The 26,525-nt window shown below is 35.6% G+C and overlaps 1 protein-coding gene across 1 annotated transcript in view; it reads right to left on the reverse strand.

The window, feature by feature from the left end:
• Positions 1-26,525, reverse strand: part of RYR3 (ryanodine receptor 3) — a 731,065-nt gene that overhangs the window by 457,817 nt on the left and 246,723 nt on the right. Inside the window, exons 4-6 of the mRNA XM_078151313.1 lie at positions 9,565-9,639; positions 7,392-7,470; positions 619-731 (exon numbers count right to left, since the gene is read on the reverse strand). Coding sequence (XP_078007439.1) covers positions 619-731; positions 7,392-7,470; positions 9,565-9,639 — 267 coding nt within the window. The remainder of the gene's footprint in view (positions 1-618; positions 732-7,391; positions 7,471-9,564; positions 9,640-26,525) is intronic.

Here is a 26,525-nt window from a genome sequence, read left to right on the forward strand (position 1 = left end):
AGTGGCACAAATAACAGAAATAACTTCAGGCATAGGGCTAGATCTATGACAAACTGCAAAGTAGGCCAAGTTTGTGTTGAGATTACTACTTCTTTCAACATCCTTTCCCTGATTGCCCTAATTATCCTAGTATCCTCAAATGAAATTTTATTCCATCTAGACTTTCCTTCATCTACAGAACTCTAGCCCCTGGACTTTTTTCTGAATCCTTCACTATTGAATAAAAACTTAGTTTTCCTGTGTTTTTCAAAGTCTTGCTCTCAACTAACAGAAAGCTAGCTAATTTGACAAACAAATTTGTGAGAGTGGGGTAATGGATACCAAAAGCAGTGAATGAATATTTACCCTATCTGGCAATTTCCATTTTTAAAAAGGATTTCTGAAGAGATCTCAAAGAGAGGCTATAAGAATTGGAATTTCAGGCACCAATGCAAACTTGTCAGATAAACTCTTTAAGTCAGGAAAACATACAGGTCCTCAAATAAGACTATATTTATATCTAGTTCATCTTCACACAGGGGTGGTTCTATCTGATTGACTGTGGAGATCAATGCTCAGCACCTTATCCATACAAAGAAGATGCTGAGTAGAAACAGCCCCAAAACATTCACCACTTACAAGATATCTTTCCGAAGACACGCTCACAAGGATGAGGTCATCACCGATTCGCACCTTCTCTCCTTCAGATCTCTGTTTGGACGCAGGGTGTATGGTCCACCAGCATGCTTCCCCTACACAGAGGCTGCTTGAGTTAGTAATTTCAGTACCTCCCTGTAATAAGAGCCTCCCTCAAATGATAAACAGCAGCTACACATACCTGACCAAAAAAACCAAACAAACCCAAAACCTTGTTTTTCTTAATAGTTTGGTTTCTCCTCCAACATTTCTTTCTTTTAATGAACCCATTCTTTTTTCCTTCAGCTCTCACTCTATCTTATCTATTTTTTAATCACTGTGACTCATAGAGTTGGAACTAGGGACAAGTAAGGTAGATAGCTATCTGTGATGAGCCACAGGCACATGGGGGAACCACCTAGACATAGTTTTTAATATTCATTAATCCATTAATTTGATTATCTTATTTATTTATTCATTCATTCACTCATTTATTTTTTCAAATGCATATATTCCTGATGTCAGAAATTCCACTGTTCATAGCAAACAGGCATTTACTTTGTGGCAAGGCAAACTGAATATGTTACAGTGAAGACTACACATACAGGGAACAGTAACAGGTTGGGAAATATCTTTCAAACCTTAGCTATCTCACATGGTTTGTCCCAGCTCCACTCTCAAAACTACCTTCATTATCCTGTCTCTGTTGTCAGGCAGGGATCCCCAAACTTTAGAGTTCCCAAACTGTGGAAGACTGAAGAATTATTGTAGGAAGTTTGCAAATTCATACACAGATACATAATTAAGCAATCTTATCTTCTGGAGACAAAATATTACATATTGAATATATACTATATATTACCATTTAAAAATGTATGGCGTTGTTGTGATCAGTAAAATATAAATTCATCAGAAAATACTAATATTGTATATATAACATCATATGGGAAGCTACAAAAAATATGTTAAATGGTGAATCTTTATACTCGAAAAGGCTGGGAAACACTAAGCACTGTACAATGACCTCAACTTTATAGTTGAGGAAATTAAATCCCAAAGAAGATAAATCATTTGTCTTAGTTAGTTAGTAATAACAAAATCAATTTTTCTGATTCCCAAAGAAGGAGATTAACAGGACTTGGCATAACAACAATATTAACAATAATTGTAATAATAACGTCAAGAGCTAGCAATTATATATTACTTAAAGGTTTGCTAAGTGCTTTACAACTATCTTATTTTATACTCACAACAATTCTGGGAGGTTCCTATTGTTGAGGAAATTGAGACAGACAAAAGTTAAGGGACTTTCCCAAGATCACAGAGCTAATAAGATGAGGTCAGATTTGAAGTCAAGTGTTCTTGATTCTAGGTCTATTGCTCTATCCACTGTATGACCTAGCTACTCATTAAGGCACTTGGTAAGTATGGTCAGGAAAAAAGTTGTTTCCTAATGATGCCTTCCAAAGCTTTGTCTTAAAATTTCTGTGGCCAGGATGATCACGATGCGGGCATATCATACAAGAGACAATTGAGAATGTTTAGCAGAGAGAAGACTTGATTAAAAACATGATCACTGTCTTAAAGTATCTAAAAGGCTAAGGAAGATGAAGTAGCTCTTTAGCTCCAGAAGAGAGAGATAGAATTAATGTGTGAAACTTACAGAGATTTCTTTTACCTGTATAAGCAAAAATTTTCTAGAAATTATGGATTACTGAAAATTAAAAATTAAAAATGTCAATAGGCATATTCAAGCTGAAGGTAGATGACCACTTGTTTGGGGTGGTCATACATGCGTCAGGGATGATCTTGGATAAGATGACCTCTAAGATCCCTTCTAATTCTCATCTTATGTGAAAATCTGGATTCTTCAGCAAAGAAGGAAAAAAAGTTTGAGATGATAAACATTAAGAGTGCTGTTTACAAACTTAAGCAGATGACTTCTTAGTTCAACTTCAAAAAGGATGCAAGATGTCAGATGTAGTCATTCTGAAAGAGTTCTAGTTAAAATTTTGTGATTCACCTTCTCTGCTTTTTCATCTATAAGCAAAGATTCTTCAATCTCGAGAAGCCAAAAACTTTACAAGAAAGAAAACTAGCTACAGAATAGATAAACCTGGATCAAAATACCTAATTGGGAAAAAGAGCCAGATATTGGTACATCCTAACCCACTGCATGATCTTTTGAAGAAGTCAAAAGGAAATTGTAAAGAATCACCCTTGGCAAAGGCATGAGTAGCATCTTCTAGAAAATGATCAAAACTCTGAAGCTCCTTGATATGAGTAGCTCCTTCATATCTATGTCAAGAGGTAAAACAAATAGCCAAAGGGAGGAAAGCTGTAAGACAACCCTCAACAAGGATAAGACTACTACTCTTAACAAGTTACTAGGATTTTCCTTTTTTTACCTCTTGCCCATGACGCTCAAATTCTGATAGCATGCTTTGTTTATGTCAGTAAGATAATTGCTGATGAAGGAAAAAAATGCACAGTATGTGAAATAATAGGTAGATAGAACAAAAGTTAGGGGTGAGACACAAGTCTTATGACTTATAAGGCTTTTAGAGGGGAAAAAAAACAATCCACAAACTGGTGCAGAACCTTTCTCTCTTCCAACAATGTTCCCTTCTCTTATTCCTTAAAATATCAATTCAATATTACAATTAAAAAAAAAAACAAAACAAAATTTAAAAAAACCTTTCATCCCTGGTGGGATGGTAAGCCTTAAGTCTAATTGTGGGGAGGAACTGGTTCACAGGGTCACTTGAGTTGGAGTCCTGGATGTTAATGGTAATATTCTGAGCAAATTCCTCCCAATCACCTTAAATTTGGTGAACCTCTTTTTGGTGACACTTAACAGTCCTTTATTAGAAATATAAACATCTTTACTTTCTTCTCCCGTATAAATACCGATTCAGTCTTAAGAAAACTGAAAGAGTCTATATGTGTATTCAAACTGAAGAACTGAAAAGAAGATGCTTTAACTTTGTTGTATTTTATCTATACATAATTCTATTCAACCCCATAACTTGCCTATATTAGCTGAATGGTTTTCATCTCATCAATTTTCAAACACAAGACTAGTTTAATTCAGGATGGATCATTAAGACTCTTTAGTAAGCAGAATGATTGGATGTATTCGATGCTTTGGGGTTTAAAAAGTATTTTACATATATATTATCTCATTTTAAACCTCTTCACAATCCTGTGAAATAGGAAAAACAAGTACTAGTTTCTTCATTTTCTGATGAGGAAACTGAGGCTCAGAAAGTTTATGTAATTTGATTAAGGTTAAACAAAGCTATGGTTCAGTAGGAAAAAAATGTTGGAATTGGAGTCAGAGGAGCTGGGTTCAAAACCTAAATAACTCTGACCTTTACTAGCTAAGTGACCTTGGGAAAGTCACAATTTCCCTGGTTCTCAGTTTCTTTATCTATAAAATGACAGCTAGAATGGATGAACTCTATGATGCCTTGGATCAATTACCCTATGATTCCTACAAGCTTTAAATCTGTGTTTTATGAGTTATTATCTAAACTTTCTTACACAAAACCTAGCCACAGACAAGCACCAGATTGAAAAGAAATGCCATGTAAAGAACATTAGATCTGGAGTCTGAGGACTTGTGTTTGAATTTAGCCCTGCTATTTACTACCTATATAACCTTGGGCAAATTACTTTACCTTAACAAGCTACAGATTCCTTATCTGTAAAATTGGGAAGGTGAGCTGAACTTTAAGGTTACTTATAGCTTGGGGTGCTGTGAGGGAACTTATTAAAAGGAAAGAGTGTAATTCTCTAGTCAACTTTGAAAAAAACAGAGATCTTTGATAAATCTTCTTGAACAATTTTTTAAAATTTATTTTTAAACTTATCTTCCATGTTCTAATTTTAAATTACATTTTAATGACATAAGAACAATCTTATATCCCTTTTTCTCCAATGTCCTCAAAAGTTTAAGGCCTGAGTTACAGTTAGAAGTTAATATATTCAGAAAACAGGAGTTTGCTCTTTGAGTCAATATTTACTAAGTCACAAACTATTAGAGAAAATGTTATTTGAAAATGAAAACTAATTCAGGTTAATAGAAAGAAACATCAAACCATAAGAAAGAAATCTTATTTGCAAAGTGAGAAAGTAGGTCAGGTACTGTCATACAACCTTTTGTCCCATAGATAAATGATGAGGATAGAAAGGACAATCTCCTTAGCCTTAATTAATACTTTTTATAATGCTGTTGGGTAAGATGCACAATATCAATTCCATTTCAATCAAGATGCAAGTAGGACAAATTCTTACCAGATGATCTGCAAAATCTCATTTATATGTATTTTTGACCCTTTTATAAGTAGATCTCCCATAGCCTTAGCCCATTTGTGTTTAATCTGCCATGGATTTAATTATATGTCACCCATTTATTGAAACATTTCAAAATTTAGATGTTTTCTTAACTTCTAAATTTGAGAAACCTTTCTCAGTTCTCATTCTTCTCAACCTCTAAACCTCTAGTTTGCTTCAAAGCCAAGTTCATGTACCACCTCCTGTGGGAAGCCTTTTGTAACATCCCTAGATATTGGGGCTCTCATCTTCCTCAAGCTATCATGTATATATGACTACATGTTGCATCCCACATAAATTTCTTTAGTATATGAATAATTTTTTTTTGTTTTGTATCCCCAGCATCTAGAATACAGTAGATGTTTAACAAACGCTTATCTGTTGACTTGATTATTAAAGCTCAAGTCCCTTCTCCTTCCCTCCAAAATAGAAGGAAATAAAATCAGATACTTTCTACAGCTCTGGTAAGTGGGAAAATTACAACAAAACAAGGGATAAAAGTGATCATAGAAAATAAAATAGATAATTTGGTTATATGAACTTGAAAGGGTTTTACACAAATAGAAATAAATCAGGAAGTATAAGAAAAGAAGCTGTCAATAGGGAAAAATAATATTTTTCAAATATTTCAAAAAAGGATTTGATATTCAAGATATACATGGAAATAACGCAAACAGACAAGACAAAGGGTCATTTCTTAGTGGACAAGTGGTCAAAGAATATGAACAGAGTTTTCAAAAAGAAAAATTTAAAATTATTAACAACCATATTTGAATGCTGCAAATCACAAATAAGGGAAATGTAAATCAAAACAGGTCTGAGGTTTCACCCCACATGCAAGAGATGGCAAACATGACCAAAAAATGGGAACTGGTAATATATTAGAGAGGCTAGGGCACTATACTGCTGGTGACTCTGTGAACTGGTCCAACCATTCTGGGAAACAATTTGGAATTAAGCAAAGAAAATTACTAAAATATCCATACCCTTAGACCCAGACATTCTGTAACTTAACATTACCCCCAAGGGAGTTAAAAATAAAAAAGAAAGGCCTCTTATACACTGAAATCTTTAAAGCAGCATTTTTTTGGTAATAGTTCAAGGAACGAGAAACAAAATTGATGTCCATCAACTGAGCAACAGTTAAATACATTGTGGTACATGAATATAATATAGTACTGTGCTATAAGAAATGTTGAATATGATGAACATTGACAAGCATGAGAAGTTTTATCTACACTAATAGAAAATGAAGTATAGAAAATGAGGAAAACAATATACGGAATACACTGCAAATATAAAGAACAACAGAACAAATTCAAATGAATTCTACAAAATTATAAGGACCAAGGTTGGCCCCAAAGAAAAGATATGAAAAGATAACTCCACCCTTTTTCTGCAGAGATTAAGGGCTATGTGTGTGGTCAAACTTCTCTGATGTTTGTAAATTTTGCTGAAGCATTTTTTCCCTCTTTGCTATACTTTAATATAAGATATGGCTTTCTGGAAGGGAGAGAGGAGATGACTTATATTTTGGGAAATGAAGGTAATGTAAAATCAAAAGGTGTTAATTCTTTAAAAATTTATTAAAATAAAGATGAAAAAATGCTTATTGGATTGGATTGCTTGAATACCTCTTATGATAGGGAGTTCACTATGTTATTTCACAAAACAACAGATCACTATTGGACAAATCTAGTTGTCAAAAAGATTTTTTCCTCCATACTGAGATGATATCTGCCTACTTGTATCTTCCAAACATTGGTTCTGATCTTTCTGTATGGAAAAATAAATCTGTTTCCACTTCTACATGATGGACTTTGAAAATATTTTAAGATCACTATCATATCACTCCTTAGTTTTTTGTCACAATAGATGTCCCCAGTTTCTTCAATGATTCCTCATGTGACATAGTTTCTAGACACTTCATCTTCTTGACCATCTTCTCTAAATAAATTCTATGGTGTTAATATCTTTAATATTTGGCAGTTAAATTTTACCACAATCTTCTAGATATGATTTGATCAATGAAGAGTGTCAGTACCATGAAAATACTATTTCTTAAGATGTATATACTATGTTCTATTAATATAGTTTGAATTAGCTTTCTCTTTTCTTTTTAGCAGCCATTTGTTGGGTATAATAAAGATTACACATATGGATAATTATTTATATACTTACCTGAGGCACCTAAGACCCAGAGATAAATAAGTTATTTTTCCTAGGGATATGCACAACTATTTGATACAGTAGGAATTAAAACAACACGATTTTCCCTGCTTAGCTGCCTTTTGCATTCCTTCACCTCCTCCTTAACACTTACTCCAGAGTAAAAAGTACCATGCAACATTGGAAGTGATATAGAATTGCAAATGAATGAAATGGATGATAGTAGATCACGGCAACTAAGCAGTTACCAATAGAGAATGCTGGCATACCTGTGGCATGTTCCCGTAGTCCCACGTCAAAGGCAAGTTTATCTGTCTGAGATCTTGATGTGGTCAAACATGTCAGATACTACAAAACACAAAGAATAACCACTGGTGATTTGGCAATCTTCCTTCCTTTCTTGAAATTCATCAGTGTTTGCCTTCCAGGGATCAGTTTCTGTTGCCTTTCTTGCTTAATGACAGACAAGAATAATGGGGGATTTAGAACACAAACTGTGGAAAACACACAAAGGCATCCATTATGGACCTTGAATCCAGCTTCTTATAACAGAAAGAGCTCTTCAACTTAATATAACTACTAAGTTTCCATAGTGCATTAAAACTGACAAAAGCATACAACAATCCTGTAAGATAGGTAGTATACGTGGTATCATCCATTTAGGTTCAGAAAGGTAAAGCAATTAGGAAGATTTAGAGTTGGAATTTGTTCCAGTTCTAGTTCTTCAGACTATGAATCTATTACTATTTCTACTCTGTCACTGTAGCTCTCAACATGATGGAGCATCACATTCTTTATGACTGTATCTACATAATTGCTCTTGGAGGATACAATACCATGTTGATTAATGAATAAACACAACGTAGTCTTCTACATTTCAATTCTCAAAAAATTATATTTAACAAAAAAGTGAGATTCTGTAGTGCTGTCATGATGCTGTTGTGAACTTTTGAAGCCAAGATAGGTCCAATAGGAATGACCATGCTTATTCAATAAAGGTAAAGAATTGGGGGGGACCCCTTGTACATAATTGTTGTCACTGATTGCATCTGACTCTTCATGACCCTGTGGACCAACTGTCTATGGGGTTTTCTTGCCAAAGATACTGGAGTAGTTTGCCATTTTCTTCTCTAGTTTCATGCAGGTAGAGCTTAAGTGACCTGCCCAGGGCCACACAGCTAGTAAGTGTCTGAAGTCAAATTTGAACTCCAGTCTTTATGACTTCAGGCCCAGTGCTCTATCTACTACACCACCTAGCTAACCCATCATAATTATCTAATTTAATTCAGATTACAATCCTGTGAGGTAGATAGTACATACATTATTTAGCCCCATTTTACAGATGAGTCTCAAGGAGGACAGGTAATTTGCTCAAGCTTACATAGCTACTAAATAACAGAATACAACTAAAATCAAAGTTTTCTGACTCTAAGTGCTTTGAAAAGAAATTTAATTTACCAAACAGCAAAGTTCTTTATTCTAACTGGGGAGAATTATCATATCTCTGTCCAAGATAAAGCATAGTATAGTATTCCTTGAAATGTACAACTTCCAATAAATCCTTTGATTACTTGCTATTTAGCCAAACTTCTCTGTGCTTTGAAAGTTCAGGATGGAAAGATCAGCTTTTCTCCAGCTACAGAAAAATGCTATTGCAAACAGAATTATTTAAAATGCAGCTTTGAAAGGCACTTCATAGTATGTTGCATGTGTATGTAAATTCTATCTGAAAATAAGGTTCTGAATTGAAATGCATGACATTGCCACAGGGTGTCAGAAACAGGCTGCTTCTTAGGACTTGCAGCAACTGTGAGAACACTAACGGAAACTGAAAGTCAAAGTCTTGTCCACAGGAATAACAAACTTTCCAGAACTGTGATATATTACCATTATTGGTTTGATTTCAAAGAGAATAAGCCTAGTAAATAAAGTAGAGTGGTCTATGTTTTAAAGGGAATTAAAATTAATGGTCAGAATTTTATAGAATTCTTTAATATAACTTGTCATACCCAGTTATGGAATCATCGACATGGTATCTTCTATCTAGTCTCAGCTCCCTGATTGGTAAGGGCTTCTGCCAACTATTTTCAATACTTCTGGGTTACTGAAAGATCTCAAAATCCCTTCACTACCTATTGGAATTTATGTTAGTTGATTGTTGTTGGTTGATGGGTTCTTCCTAAAATTAATTTTCACAGAATGATAAATCCCATTACAATTCCATCTATTTGTTTTATTCCTGCTTAGGCTATAAACTAGTACCAGAGATATGTTACTCCCTGGTCATTACATTATTTTCCTCCAACTATATCTAGGTTCTAGGTCCATATGATCATTCATTTTCTTGCTCCCTTTCACTTTCTCTTGTACTTTTCTATTGCTGTACTCATCCTTTCTATTAGCCAGACACAATCCCCAGGGAAGCACTGTAGGCATGCTTACCATTCTACTAAATGAATGCCGAAGGAGAATTGCATGTCCATATAACAGTGTCCGGTGACCACCTCCTTGTGCTACCTGTAAAAGTAAAAAAGAAAAAGTCAATGTTCCTTTTTCTGACATTAACTCTGAATTATAAGAAAAAAACATCACCCACAAGATTATTAATGTAGGTGCAAGAATGTTAAGAGCAGTTGAAAGATGGTGGATTTTTTTGTTGTTTTTTATTTTATTTTATTTTTTATTATTTTGTTTTGTTTTGTTTTAACCATATCCATGTAACACACTCAAGAGATGTACTATGGAGGGTTATAATCCTTCCTTAAATAAGTGATCCCTTAGAATGAATTGAAATCCAACATTTTAAAAACTAATTCATGGAAACAAGATAGATGCCTCTTACCTTCCTTTGAAACTTCTTAGAAGCATTTAGGGTAAGGGAAAGAAAGAGAAGTGATGTAACTAAAGCCTAGAAACACAAATGTGTCTCCGAAGGCTTATGGTTATTTTCAACATCTTGCCAATTCCTTCCCTTAAGGGCAGTGGCATTTTGTGCCCATTCACTAAAATTATTCCTAAATACATAATTTGCTTAGCCAAGAAACTGCTTTGAATATAAAGACTTAAAGAAAACAAGTATCAAACAAAATCATACAGGGATTCAGTTTAGGAATAGACTGATTTTCTGGCTTACTTTATTTTAACATGTGGTCCCATTTGAGGGAAAACTGAGAGTGTCAGGAACACTGAGATGCAAAACCACTGGTTTCCAATATTTACACATCACTCATACTCTGATTCTGAACTGGGTATTTCATGGATTATGGTTAACTATCCATAAGCAGGAGGGAATGGGACATCACAGATAAATGAAAACTATGAAAAGTATTCAAAGTTCATTTTTATCAACATTTTCAACCAGGCATGCAAAAAGATTGATTTAAGTTTAGGTCCATCCTTTTCTCTTGCCCATCCTCTGTTCAGATGTTAATGATAATGAGCTGGTGACCAGAAAGCTAAGCAAAAAGCCTTGGGCCTAGACAATACACCAATCAGGTAATTTACTTTTATTTTGACTACCAGAAACTTTTAAAACAGAAACAACTAGTTTTATCAAATAATAATAAAAAATTTTACATTAAGCACCTATTATAGGCATTATGCTAGGTGACAGGGATAAACATATAAAGGCAAAAAAAAAATCCTTGCTCTCAAGAAGCTTAACCTATTGTGGGAATACATGTGCACATTTATGTAAATATAGGATATATGTGCACATATGTGCATGTATATATGCATATGTGTATATATATGCATATATATTTGTACATGTATTGCTATAGAGAATAATTGCGGTGAGGAAGAGAAAGGAGGATAGGAACTAACAAGTAGAGGAATCAGTAAATGCCTAATTTTTAAGGCAGCAGAACTTAAGTTGATCATTCTAGACATAGGGAACAGACTGTGCAAAGGCATGGAAGTTGGAGATGGAATGTATGGGGAATCACAAGTCTAGTTTGGCTAAAGCATAAAGAACATGGGGTGGGAGAGGGGTTTGGGAGTGGGAATCACAGAAAGATAGGACAGTCAGACTATAAAGTCTTAAATGCTAGAGGAGAGGATTCTAGAAGCAACAAGGAGCCATAAAACTTTCTTGAACACGGAAGTAACATAGCTCTGTGTTTTAGGAATACTAATTTGGAAGCTCTCTGGAGGATATACTAGAAAAAGCAGAAAGTGGAAGAAGGAAGACCAATTAGGAAGTTATTACTATGCTCTAGATTGGAGGTAAGGAGGGCCTGATCCAGGCAAGAGGAAATGAGAGCTATGGTGTGAGTGAAGGGAAAGAGACAGATGCAAGAGAGATGGTGAGAAGGTAGAATCAAGAAATAGCTACTAACTGGGTATGGAGAGTGAGGGAGAGTAAAACAGTCACAGATGATTCCAAGGGAATGTGGAAAAATTGAGACGCTAATGCATTATGGGTGAAGCTGTGAAATGGTCCAATCATTCCAGAGAACAATTAGGAGCTATGCTCAAAGAGCTTTAAAACTGTGCATACCCTTTGACCCTGTAATACCAACTATTAGGTCTGTATCCCAAAGAGATAAAACAAAAGGGAAAATAACTATTTTTACAAAAAATATTTATAATAGCTTTTTGTGATGGCAAAGAATTGGAAATTGAGGGGATGCCCATCAACTGGGGAATGGATGAAAAAGCTATTGTATAGGATTATGATGGACTACTAGTGTGCTATAAGAAATGACATGCAGGGTGGTTTCAGTAAAACTTGAGAAGACTTACATGAGCTAATACAAAGTGAAGTGAGCAGAACCAGGAGAACACTGTATACAGTAAAAACAATATTGCAAGAATAATCAACTATTTAAGCTACTCTGATCAAGACAATAATCCAAGATAATTCTGGAGGACCCATGATGAAAAATGCTATCCACCTCCACAGAGTGCTGACTGAAGCATATGTTTTAACCTTTTTTTCCTTGGTTTTTAATGTGTTTCCTTTTCAAACATGGCTAATATGGAAACATTTTTTTGCATGACTTTGCAAGTATAATTGATATACTGCTTGCTTTCTCAAGGGGTAAGGGAGGGGCAGGAGGAAGGAAGAGAATTTGGAACTCAAAATTTTTATAAAGAGAATGTTAAAATTTTTTACATGTAATGGGAAATATTTCACAAATAAATAAAAATATATTTTAAAAAAAAGATGACTCCAAGGTTGTGAATGACCAGAAGAATGCTGGTGCTCTTGAGATGCGTATGTGTGTGTGTGTGTGTGTGTGTGTGTGTGTGTGTGTGTGTGTATCTGACAAGGATCTTTGTATATATAAGTGAAGTAAATTATTACAAGTTTGCCTAACATATGTCCTGGGGCATTAGAAAATAGAAGTGAAAACTGTGTTTTACGCTGATCCTTGACATTAATTTACAATATAGTCTCAGTTGAGTTATTTTACTCTTTTTAGGAGTTATTCTAAGATTAAACATACTAGAATTTAACAAATCACTTCTCTGCTGTGTTTTGAAGGTTGTTCTTAATCTCCTATAAACTGAAGTTATTACTATTTTAAACTGCATATGGACTTTTGAGATGCCCTGTATTTTGCATATTCTTTTGCATATATGTCTCCCAAAAAACCAAACGCTATTTGAGTACGGGGATTACTTCATTTTTGTGTTTTTATTCCATGTCTAGACTATAGCAGCTGCTTCATAAATGCTTCCTGTGAAATTTCAGAGTGGGAAGGTCAGCCTTTTCTTTTGTCAATTTAGTGTAGAAATGCTGTTCAACACAGAGCCATGGTGGAAGTGGGAACAATCTCTGTCTTTGATCTCTTTCTAGTATTTTCACCTCATCTCCCAAAGCCCTAATAATTAACTACAAAAGGAATAGAAAGTGATAATTTTAAGAATCCAGAGGAGAGGTGAAGGAAGTAAGCAATGGCTATATATTTTGCAATGGAAAGCTGAAATTAGTTTCAGAAAATAAGTAATCTATAGAGGATTAGTTGAGAGCCTCAGGGCGTCCAGAGGGTCTGTTTACTTTTTCAAGATTCATGTGGGTAGAAGCTGTGTCTGTGTTTTGAGGCAGTTATAGAATAGAGCCCAGTAGGACACAGGAATGGAAACAGGGTTACATTGCATTTGTTCTCTCTTTTTTTAAAGTTTTCTATTGCTAAATCTTAGGATTTTCAAGTATCAACAGGTCCACAGTCATTACATACACAAAACAAGGTATGGTTCTACAGTTCCATGCTGGGATTCATTATATCAGTTATTGTAGCACAAAGTTCTTTTGAAATGAGAGGTTTTGATGAATATACTGTGATTCTGACATCTCCCCACAGTTGTAGATTTTCTTCTAAATGATGTTACAGACTTAAACTCATTTAACCAGAGAATATTATCCACTTTTCATCTCTTTACTACATGTTGTAGATTGCTAACTCCTATAAGACAGGAGTTACTAATATTTTAAACTACACATAGACTTTAGGGACACCTAAAACAAATACAGAGTAATTAGAAGGGGAGGTACTAGCAGCTAGAGAGATCAGTTCAGGCTTCATGAATGAGGTAGCACTTGAGCTGAGCTTGGAAGGAACCTGGGGATTTTTAAAAGTGGAAGTGAGGATGGAATGCATTTCTATTTCAACTCTTTCACATTGGAGATGAGGGAACTAAGGCATGGAGAGGTTAAATGTCTTGCTGGAGATCACACAGTTGCTAAGTATCAGATCTGGGATATGAACCCAAAAGATTTCCAATTCCAAGTCAAGTGTGTTTCCACTCTACTACACAGTCTTACATATATTTCCCCTGAGGGTACCCTATACCCTCATTCAATACCTTCATATTGGCAACTTTAGGACAATTCCATATTCTAGGTTCAAATTCTATTTATAACTGGTGTGGGGGTAGCAGAAGGCCACGGAGACAAAAAGGGAGCAAGAAAAGTGCTGGGACCTTCAGCCAAGACTAGGACAGGATTACCTAATACTTTTTTCCCAATTAGTCACTCACTGTCAAGCAGAATTTGTTGCTCAAGTTAATTACCTACCTTCAGTTAAGTGGATAAATTGAAAGTTACCAGAAAATACTAATAATCTTTGCAATATGACCAAATATATTTAGACCTGTTCTTGTTACTGAAAATGGTTTTGATCTTTATCATACCTTGGAGTCTTGAAGCTTTATGTTACTGTTATAATCAAGCATCAAAAATAGATCTTTTCCTTTTTTTTCTTTTTCTGTTAGATAAATGCTCTCTTCTTGATTTGTTATAGTAATGCAAGCATTATAGTCTGAAGTAATTTCTAGGACTTTCTAACAACTGCGCTAAGGAGTATTTAGATTTCTTGTGTCAAGTAGGGTGTCTCTTTTGTAAAGGAGAATCAATGAGAGTCAACAAAATCTTCAAATAATTATTTGATAAGCTAATAAGCTCGTGTTTCTAATAGTTCTGAACCCTAAGCACAATGCTGGGTAATTCAGTTTATGTGCTTTTCCATTGGGTTACCATTTGTATTAATGAAAGAGTCAAATTGATAAGATCACAGATACACTGCAGCACTTATTTTAATATCTGCAGTTCACTTTATTACCTTTATTCTCCAGGTCAAACTAAAAATGAAGTTATAAATATCATTTCTTCTTTACTTTGTTGTTTTAGTCTTATGTGATTTACTGGACATCCTCTGTCATTCTGCTTTTTTTTTTTATCTCAGATCAATTATTCTCTGGTTAATCTGAATCATCACTCAACAACTACTTGAAATCCATGCCATCTGACTACAACACTATTTCCTTACCCTTGTTATTGTCACAAACTGCTCTCCTAAATATTCTTCCACCTTTCTTCAAAACTGGCATATGAAGGCTATAAAATTACAGAAAAATTTAGTGGAGCAAGAAGAAATAGTACAGCCAATTTCTCCCCTATAACAACTCCAACAAAAAATTTTAAGAAAAACACCAGACAAACTAGTGATAAAAAATGCAAGGAGAAAACACGAGTCATTTTTTTTTCCAGTTCAGGGAAGGACAGCCAAAGGCTTGCCCAGGCACTGAGGAGAAGGTCAACCTAGGAAGGTCCAGTGCAATGCCTTTCAGCACAGAAAATGCACACAGGCCTGTGGGTATGTACCAACGCAAGGAATACTTATGGCTGCAGGAGGATATGGGCCAGACTATATGAATCATGTGTATTCCCTTCTGGCTGTACTCCTTTGGATTTCTTCATCATGTATCTATATTTGTGCCTTCCCATCCTCCACCTCCTTTCAACTACCTTTTGTGTGTTGTCTTCTTTCATTAGATTGTGAGCTCCTTGAGGGCAAGGACTGTTTTTCTTTTCATATCTATAACCCTAGCACTTAGCACAATGCCTGGCATATAGCAGGGCCTTAATAAATGTTAACTAACTAATCAGTTGTGCAAGAATTAAGAATAGAAGCCAACTGGCTTATCCTAATCTCAGATGTAGCTTAGATTGAGGAGGAAGGCAAAGAGCAGTTGAGGATTTAGCTCAGACTAGACAGCTGTACACTGGGCAAGAAGCAGGAACAGACATGAGCAGCAGCTGTGCTGCAGGGTTAAGTGACTGACAAGGGCTGAGCCCTGCAGCTGAGCAACCAGGGCAGGGAGCTCAGACCATAAAGGAGCCTACAGTTGCGTTATTCTAAAACTGCAGAGAATTCCAGCTAGCTGAGAGGGATTGGGACCATCAGAAGTCTACTGGGGCTCCAATGAGAGGCAAGCCTATTTTTGTGTTGTCTAGGCTCAAAAAGGAGTCGGAAACTTGATATAGGAGTTAGACTTGGAAAGAAGCAATTAGACATCAACCAAGATCAGACCAATTAGGGTACACTGAAATTATGTAGTTTCCCAGAGTGAGCCATCCTTGAGATCCCTGGAGAATATGCCACTCAGTACTCAGGTAAAAGCACAAACAGAAATCAGAAAATACCAGTTAGGACCAAAAAAGGGTCAAGCAGAGATAAAATCAATGGATTAGGAGAAAACCATGACCAAAAAAGTCTGGACATCATATTTCAAGAAATGATGAAAGAAAACTTTAAGATCTATTAGAACCAGAGGGCAGAGTGAAAAATAGAATCTACCAGTTACTTCCTGAAAGAAACTCCAAAATGAAAACTTCCAGGAACATCGTAGATAAATTTCAGAGCTTACAGATTAAAGTAAAAAAGTACCAACAAGAAAGAATTCAAGTAGTCAGAACCATTATAAAGGAGAGCTTAAAACATATTACAAAATGTAGACAACACAGATTTGTAATAATAAAAAAAATTCACAGCAAAACTGAGTATAATTCTACCAGAGAAAAATGGAGTTTGTACAAAATAGAGGAGTTCCAAGCATTCCTCAGGGGAATATCAAGTTGAATACAAATTTTGAAATACAAGCACAGGAGGGAGGACGCTAAGGGAGGGAATAAGCATTTACGTAGTACAAGTAAGCTGAAAAATAGGTACTTTTATTATTCTCATTTTGCAGTTGAGGAAACTGAGACAAACAAAGTTAAATGATTTGCCCAGGTCACACAGCTCCTAAGTGTCTGAAGGCAAATTTGAACGCAGGTCTTTCTGACTCCAGGCCCAGTGCTGTATCTATTGAAGCACTTAGCTACCTCTTGGTAGGAGTCCAGAGAGATATAGCAAAGTAAATACAAGTGAGAAATCAAAATTAATTACACAAGTATTTATGCTCTAAAAGAGAGAGAAGATGCAAGCATCACCTCAGAACCCTAACGTGATCAAGGGTAATAGCAAAAAGACAGAGGGCCTGGATTACTTCTATTTTCTTGTGGTTTAATAATACTAAAGGAAGAAAGGAATGGGAATGAAAAAAGAATATACTAGGGAAAACAGTGGGAGGAAGACTAGGTAAATTTTTCTTATATAATAAGTAAACACAAGTAAAAGACTATACAAGCAAGGAAAATGGGTAGGGGATAGAGGAATCAGTTGAATTTTCCTTTCACATGAACTGGTTCAAGGAAGGTAGAACACGTAAGAGAATTTGGTATAGAAATAAAGTCTACTCAACAGTGAAAGAGGAGGGAACCAGGATGGGGAAAGAAGGGCATAAGAGTTGATTCAGAGAAGGATTAATCATAAGCAAAACAAAGTCTAACTCTAAAGGGTATAAGACAAAGATGTATGTAAAGCAAAAAAGATGTAAGAAAGGATGACTGGGGTCTGAGTGAGGGGAAGAAAAGAGGGACAGGTGAGCAGAAAGAGAGTTCATCAAACAAATCGGTGGTGCTGAGAACTCCTTGTCCCTGAAATAAGCAGAACCAAGAGACAGTAGACACAAAGTTGAAAACAATGTAAATTTAAAAATCACTAAAAGGAAGATGAATTCCATTAAATTAAAAATTCCTTTAAATGAAAACCAATAAAAGTTCCAAACAACAGATATCACACACACACACACACACACAAACACACCCTTGTACTTCACATCAGCAAAGAACACTAGCCAATATTTTTGCTTCATTGCTTTTCTATATCACAATAAAGGGATCCACATGGGGGTAGGGTAAGGGTAAGATGGAAATAACTACAATGTAAAGACAAAAAGCATCAATAAAACATTTTTAAAATGGAAAAATTGTGTAGTTTGATTTCCTTTGACTAATTAGAAGTAACCTTGCAGCATCTTGATTTTTCTCAATAATTATATGACCAGCCTTCCCACTTTTCCATTAGGCTCTACGCAGTTAGGAGTGTATGACAGTAGGAATTTCTTTAAGTCTCCTATTAACTCCTCACCAGTGGTATCCTAACTCAGTAGCAATGTGTCTAGTGGAAGTAACAACATCTTCCTCAAGAAGGAGATCTTGACTGGCAAAAGCATTTGGACTAAATCTGAGATGACAATTCAATAGGAATAAGAAATGTAAAGTCTTTGTGAACAGACACACAAAAAGATCATCTTCAAAAGTATGCGACTAGGGAGGGATAGGTATACATCATTTGCTATGAAAAAAAGATCTTGGGGTTTTAGTGGATTACAAACTCAATACCAATAAGCAATTCGAAGTGACAGCCAATAACCTAATTATTAGATCCTAGCATTAAGAGGGCAACAACTTCCAGGAACAGGGAAATGATAGTCCCACTATACCCTGCCCTACTCTGACTTCATCTAAAGCATTGCGTTCAATTTAGGGAGCCACCTTTAATATACCCACACATACATATAGTTAAATATTTCCCAATTACCTGTAAAAATTAACATTTACTTTTTTTAAATTGAGTTCCAAATTCCCTTCCTTCCTCCTGCCCCTCCTCTACCCCTTGAGAAAGCAAACAACATGATATCAATTATACTTGTAAAGTCATGCAAAATAATGTCTCCACTTTAGCCATGTGGTAAAAGAAAAAATACACATACAAGAAAAATAAGTATGCTTAAGTCTGCATTCAAAGTTTGTGAGTTCTCTCTCTGGAGGTGGACAGCATTTTTCATCATGGTTCCTTCAGAATCATCTTGGATTACTATCTTGATCAGAGAAGTTTAAGTCCTTCACAGTTGATCATCCTTACAATATTGCTATCACTATGTACACTATTTTCCTGATTCTGCTCACTATACTTTGTATTAGTTCATATAAGTCTTCTCAGGAGTTACTGAAACCATCCTGCTTGTCATTTCTTATAGCACTGTAATGAATGAATTAAAAAAAGACATTCTGACCTTGCTCAGTATGCCTGTAATTTGACCCTGACTCTTTTTCATGTTAATCTTATTTCTAGTTAGATGTTGAAGGACTGCTCATGGTATCTGCTCCTAGGAAGGGCTGCCCATCCCTCCAGGAACCAGATATTCATAAACAGGAATGCTCTCAAGGCTAGTTTTGAGAGCAGCTCTTTTCCCACAGATCACATATTTTGGCAAACTGCCTTCTTTATTGGAAGGAACTATTCAAAGCAAGTAGCCCTGACTTTCTTCAGAATCTTCCCCAAGGTGCAAATGTGTAGCCCGGGATTTTCCCCTTGGGACTCTGGAGACTGAAAGCAGGGACTCCCCAGCCCATCTGATCCAGATATAATGGTTCCCCTGAGGGTAATGATTGATTGTGATATACCAATTGAGACTTAAGTATGTTATTGTTACGTATTGAGGCTTACCAACTCTAACTCTATTCTACTTACTAATCTTAATCCTATTTTACTATATTAATAATAAATACTTTTACTATATATTTATATCTAAATATATTTATATTTCTATATATACATTTATAATTTTTTATATATTTATATATAAATCAAACTTGAGACTTGGTGTTATTTATAACTCAATTTGAATCAAAACTAATTTAAGCTTCAGTAAACAAGGCTGCTTAGCAATACAAACACAAACCATTCTGCATAGTACTCCATCACAATCCTATACAACAGCTTGTCCCACCATTCCCAAAATGGTGGGCATCCTATCAATTTCCAATTCTTTGCCAATACAAAGAAAGCTGCTTATGAATATTTTAATGCAAATAGGTACTTTCCCCTTTTCTTTGATCTCTCAGATACAGACCTAATGGTGGTATTGGTAGGTCAAAATTTATGTACAGTTTTATTGCCCTTTGGCCATAGTTCCAAGCTGTTCTCCAGAATGGTTGGACTAGCTCACAACTCTACCAGCGGTGAATTGCTGTCCTAATTATTCCACAGCCCCTCCTGCATTTATCATTCTCTTTTTCTGTCACATCAGACAATCTAATAGGTTTAAAGGGGGTAGTTAGGCTTGTTTTAATTTGCATTTCTCTATTCAATAGTAATTTAGAGCATTTTTTCATGCAACTATCAATAGCTTTGATTTCTTCTTCTGAAACTGCCTGTTCATATTTTTTTTTTGTTGAAAAATTTTTCTCCCCCTTCCTCCCCCCCACCCTCCCCAAGACAGCACACAATCTGATATAGGCTTTACATTTACATTCCTATTAAACATATTTTCACATTAGTGAAGTTGTAAGTAAAAAATAAAACCATAGGAGGAACCATCAGAAAGATGAAACAAAACTCAACAGAAGGTAAAAATAAATGACTTCCATAGTTCTTTCTTTGGATGTGGACAGCATTTTCCATCTTGAGGCCTCTGGAGATGTCTTAGATCCTTGTAATGCTGAGAAGGGTTCAGTTTAACAATATTAGTCATCGCATAACGTGGATGTTGTTGTGTACAAAGTCCTCTTGGTTCTGCTTACTTCACTCAGCATCAGATCACATAAGTCTTTCCAGGTTTTTCTGAAGTCAGCCTATTATTTTTTTCTAACTCTATAAAATAAGTTTTTGGTAATTTGATTGGTATGGCACTGAATAAGTAAACTAACTTAGGTAGAATTGTCATTTTTATTATATTAGCTTAGCCTACCCATGAGCAGCTGATGTTTTTCCAATTATTTAGAGTTGACTTTATTTGTATGAAAAGTGTTTTGTAATTGGGTTCATATAGTTTCTGGGTGTATTTCAGAAGGTAGACTCCCAAATATTTTATAATGTCTATAGTAACTTTAAATGGAATTTCTCTTTCTACCTCTTACTGTTGGGCTTTGTTGGTAATATATAGAAATGCCAATGATTTATGTGGGTTTATTTTATAGCCTGCAACTTTGCTCAAGTTGTTTATTATTTCAAGTAATTTTTTATTGGATTCTCTAAGTGTATCATCATATCATCTGCAAAGAGTGATAGCTTTGTTTCTTCTTTGCCTTTTCTAATACCTTCCATTTCTTTTTTTTTCCTCTTCTTGCTACAGTTAACATTTCCAGTAGGATACTGAACAACAGTGGTGATAATGGAAATCTTTGTTTCACCCCTGATCTTATTGAAAATGCTTCTAGCTTGTCCCCATTACATATGATGCTTGCTGAAGGTTTTAGGTAGATGCTATTTATTATTTTAAGGGAAGACTCCATTTATTCCTATGCTTTCTAGTGTTTTTAATAGGAATGGGTGTTGTGTTTGTCAAAAGCTTTTTCTGCATCTATTGAAATGATCATGTGGTTTCTGTTAATTTTGTTGTTGATATGCTCAATTATGCTGATAGTTTTCCTAATACTGAACCAGCCCTGCATTCCTGGTACTAATCCCACCTGGTCATAGTGTATTATTCTTGTGATAACTTGCTGTAATCTATTTGCTATTTTATTTAAAATTTTTGCATCTATATTCATTAGGAAAATTGGTTTATAATTTTATTTCTCTGTTTTGACTCTTCCTGGTTTAGGTATCAGCACCATATTCGTATCATAAAAAGAATTTGGTAAGACTCCCTTCTTCACCTACTTTCCCAAATAGTCTATATAGTATTGGAATTAATTGTTCTTTAAATGTTTGATAGAATTCTCTTGTAAATCCATCTGGCCCTGGAGATTTTTTTCCTAGGGAGTTAGTTCATCAATGTCTTGTTCAATTTCTTTTTCTGAGATGGGGTTAAGTATTTTAATTCCTCTTCTGTTAACCTGGGCAATTTATATTTTTGTAAATATTTATCCATTTCACTAAGATTGTAAAATTTATTGGCATACAGGTGGGCAAAATAGTTCCCAATTATTGTTTTAATTTCTTCTTCCTTGGTGGTGGATTCACCCTTTTCATTTTTGATACTGGTAATTTGGTTTTCTTCTTTCTTTTTTTAAATTAAATCACCAAAGGTTTATCTATTTTATTGGTTTTTCATAAACTAGCTCTTAGTTTTATTTATTAGTTCAATAGTTTTCTTAATTTCAATTTTATTAATTTTCCCTTTGTTTTTCAGTATTTCTAATTTGGTGTTTAATTGAGGATTTTTAATTTGTTCTTTTTTTAGTTTTTTTTAGTTTATGTCCAATTCATTGATCTCCTCTTTTTCTATTTTATTCATGTAAGCATTTAGAGATATAAAAATTCCCCTAAGAATTACTTTTGCTGTATCCCATATGTTTTGGTATGTTGTCTCATTATTTTCATTCTCTTAAATGAAGTTATTGATTGTTTCTATGATTTCTTATTTGACCCAATCATTTTTTAGAATTAGATATTTAGTTTCCAATTGTTTTTCAGTCTGTCTTTCCATGGCCTTTTATAGCATGTAATTTTTATTATATCATGATCTGAAAAAGGATGCATTTAATATTTCTGCATTTTTGCATTAGATCGTAAGGTTTTTATGCCCTAGTACATAATCAATTTTTGTGTATGTCCAATATACCACTGAGAAAAAAGTGTAATCCTTTCTATCCTCATTCAATTTTCTCCAGAAGTCTATCATATCTAACTTTTCTAATAGTCTATTCACCTCCTTAACTTCTTTCTTGTTTATTTTGTGGTTAGATTTATCTAGTTCAGAGAAGGGGAAGTTGAGGTCCCCTACTAGTATAATTTTGCTGTCTATTTCTTCCTGTAACTCCCTGAACTTCTCCTCTAAGAATCTGGATGCTATACCATTTGGTGCATATAGGTTTAGTAATGATATTACTTTATTGTCTATGGTGCCTTTTAGCAGGATGTAGTTTCCTTTTTTACCTCTTTTGATATGATCTATTTAGCTTTTGCTTTGCCTGAGATCAGAATTTTACCCCTAACTTTTTTACTTCAGCTGAAGCACAATATATTCTGCTCCAGCCTTTTATCTTTACCCTGTGTGTGTCGCTCTGTTTCAAATGTGGTTTCCTGTAAACAATATATTGTAGGATTATGGTTTTTAACCCATTCTGTGGTTTCTATTTTATGGAAGAGTTCATTATTCACATTCACAGTCATGATTACTATTTGTGTCTTTTTCTTCATGTTTTTCCCACCATTTATGCTTTTCTTTCTCCTTTCCCTCCTCACTAGTATTTTGCTTTTACCACCACCTCCCTCACTCCCTTTTCCCTTCTATTATCTCCATCCCTTTTCTTCCCCTTTACCTTTACTACTTCTTCCCTCCCTTCTAATCCCACTCCCTTTTTTTCTCCCCTTTCCCCCCCACTGCCCATTGGGCAACTTATAATTTCTACACCTGATTTCTATAACTGATTATGTTATTTCCTTCTTGAGCCAAATCTGTTGATAGTAAGGTTCAAACAATGCTCATCTCCCTCCCTTCTTTCCCTCTGCTGTAATAGGTTTTTGTGCCTTTTCCTGTAATGTAATTTACCCTTGTCTGCCTCCTCCTTTCCTTTTCTCTCAGTATATTTTCTTAGATCAGATTAATCCACTGACTTGGATCCATTTAACCCACTTGATTAGATTTTTTTTTATCATTACATCAAAGTCAACTTTTACCCACCCCCTTTTTGTATGCCCATTTAACATGGTGTAATAACAACACAGTTCTGAAGAGTTACAAGTGTCATCTTCACTTATAGGGATGTAAACAGTTTGCCCTTATTAATAACATGTTGTTTCTTTCTGTCCTGTTTACCTTTTTATGTCTGTCTTGAGTCTTGTATTTGAATATCAAATTTTCTGTTGTGCTCTGATCTTTTTATCAGGAAGGTTTGGAAGTCCCCTATTTCACTGAATATCCATCTCCTCCCCTGATAGATCATACTAATTTTCACAGGGTAGTTGATCCTTGGTTGTAATCCAAGCTCCTTTGCCTTATGGAATATCACATTCCATGCCCTACAGTCTTTTAATGTAGAAGGTACAAGGTCCGGTGTAATCCTGACTGTGATTCCACATTTTAATTATTTTTTTCTGGCTTCCTGTAGTATTTTCTCTTTGACCCAGTAATTTTGGAATTTGGCTACTATATTACTTGGCATTTTCAATTTGGGATCTGTTTCAGGAGGTGATAGGTGGATTCTTTGGCTATTTTACCCTCTGTTTCTAGGACCTAAGGGCAATTTTCCTTTATGATTTCCTGAAAGATGCTGTCCAGACTCTTTTTTTCATCGTAATTTTCAGGTAGACCACTAATTTTTAAAATTGTCTCTCCTGGATCGATTTTCCAGGTCAATTGTTTTACCAATGAGGTATTTTACATTTTCATCTATTTTTTTCATTTTCTTTTTGTTTCTGTTTGACTGATTCTTGCTCTCTCATAGAGTCATTAGCTTCCATTTGCCCAATTCTAATTTTTAAGAAATTGTTTTCTTCTATTAGATTTTGTACTTCCTTCCCCATTTGGCCAATTGTATTTTTTAGGGACTTCTTTTCTACAGTTAATTTTTGTCCTTCCCTTTCCAAGCTACCTACTCTCTCTTGCCTACCTCTTGCATCCCCAATTTTTCTTCTACATCTCTCATTTGACTTTAAAAATCCTTCTTGAACTCTTCTAAGAAGGCTTTTTGGGCTTCGGACCAGTTCATATTCCCTTTTGAGGTTCCAGATGTGGGTTTGTTGACAATGTTGTCCTCTTTAGAATTTCTGCCTTGATCTTCACTGTTCCCATAATATGAATCTATGGTATGTTTCTTTTTGCTCATGGCCTTTGCTTATTTCCTGGCCTTTAAAGAGACTGAGCTCTCCTGCTGGGGAGCAGAAGGCACTGTCGCAAACTTCTTGTGTTGGGAGCCTAGGGCCTGGTCACTGGCTTTATGTGCTGGGGCCTCTGATGTTGGCAGTTGGAGGCTGTAGGGTTCTGGCAGCTTTCCTGGTTTTGGACTGGAATCAGCAATACTGGAACTCCAGGGGCAGGATTGGGCAGTGTGGCCCATGGAGATTTCCTACTGACCTGGGTCTTTCCTTCCTTTTGCTTTCTTCAGCTCCTTTCAGATGGATGTTGCTGGATGTTTATCCACCTGGGGTCCATTAGGGCTGCTTCCCTTAGTTTTTCTGAGGCACTGGGAGACCTGTTTGCTCTAGAATGCTGAGGCACCTGGTGCTTTTCCAAGCTGGTTTCCACCACTTCCTCCACCCTGGTATTGGTGTTTGCCTGCTCCACCACTAGGTTTCAGGATCTCTTCCTGGTATGCTGAGGTGGGGCTTTTGCTAGCTTGCTGGGACGCCTCCCATTCAGTACTGCTCTCCTTCCCCCAGGGCAAGAGGGGCCTTTCTCATTAATCCCTCAAGCTACCTGGGCTACTGGACACGGCACCCCATCTTTCTTCTGGTTCAGCTGTTCCAGAGTTTTTCCTGGGGCAATATTTTCTGGGCTTTCAGAGGTTAATAAGGGAGAACAAGAGTGACTTACTTCTTATTCCGCCATCTTGGCTCCCCAAACCAGAAGGTCAATTTCTTTATTTTTAGTTTTCAACATTCACTTACACAAAATTTTGAGTTCAAAATTTTCTCCCATCTCTCCCCTTCTCCCACCCCATGAGAGTGGGCATTCTGATTACCCTTTCCCCAGACTTGGCCTCCCTTCTATCTTATCCCCTTCCTCTTCTATTTTCCTATAGGGTAAGACAGATTTCTATACCCCACTGCCTGTGTATCTTATTTCCCACCTGCATGTAAAAACAATTTTTAACATTCACTTGTAAAACTCTGAGTTCCAAATTCTATCTCTTCCTCATTCTCCACCCACCCTGAGAAGGCAAGCAGTTCGACATAGGCTATAATACATATATAGTCATGTAAAACACTTCCATAATAGTCATATTGTGAAAAATTATATTTCCCTCCTTCCTATCCTGTCCCTCCTTTATTCCATTTTTTCCTTTGAACTTGTGCCTCCTCAAAAATGTTTGCTTCTTATTGTCCCTTTTCTTCCTATCACCCCCCCACTTTTCCCCTTCCCCACTACTTTCCTATAGAGTAAGATATATTTCCATACCCAATTGAGGGTGTGTTATTGCTTCCTTAAACCAAAGCTGATGAGAATAAGCTTCACTCATTCCCTCTCACCTCCCCCCTCTTCCTCTCCACTATAAAAGCTTTCTCTTGCTTCTTTTATGTGAGATAATTTACTCCATTCTATCTCCTCCTTTCTCATTCTCGCAGGACATTCCTCTCTCACTCCTTAATTTTATATTTTAGATATCATCCCTTCACATTCAGCTCAATCTGTGCCCTCTGTCTATATATATTCCCTCCAACTATCCTAATGAGAAAGATCTCGTGAGTTACAAATATCTTTCCATGCAGGAATGTAAACAGTTCAACTTTAATACATCCCTTATAGTTTCTCTTTCCTGTTGACCTTTTCATGCTTCTCTTGAGTCTTCTATTTGAAAGTCAAATTTTCTATTTAGCTCTGGCTTCTCAAGAATGCATTAAATTCCTCTACATCATTGAATGTCAATTTCTCTCTCTCATTTATTACACTCAGTTTTGTTGGCTAGGTGATTCCCCAGGATATCATATTACAAACTCTCCAATTCCTTAATGTAGAAGCTGCTAAATTTTGATTGTGTTTCCACAATACTTGAATTGTTTCTTTCTGGCTGCTTGCAATATTTTCTCCTTGACTTGGGAACTCTAGAATTTGGCTATAATATTCCTGGGAGTTTTCCTTTTGAGATCTCTTTCAGGAAGTGATCAGTAGCTTCTCTGTAT

Source organism: Phascolarctos cinereus, unplaced genomic scaffold, assembly GCF_003287225.1.
Source record: "Phascolarctos cinereus isolate Bilbo 61053 unplaced genomic scaffold, phaCin_HiC Scaffold_3;HRSCAF=262, whole genome shotgun sequence".
Classification (NCBI taxonomy): Eukaryota; Metazoa; Chordata; class Mammalia; order Diprotodontia; family Phascolarctidae; genus Phascolarctos; species Phascolarctos cinereus.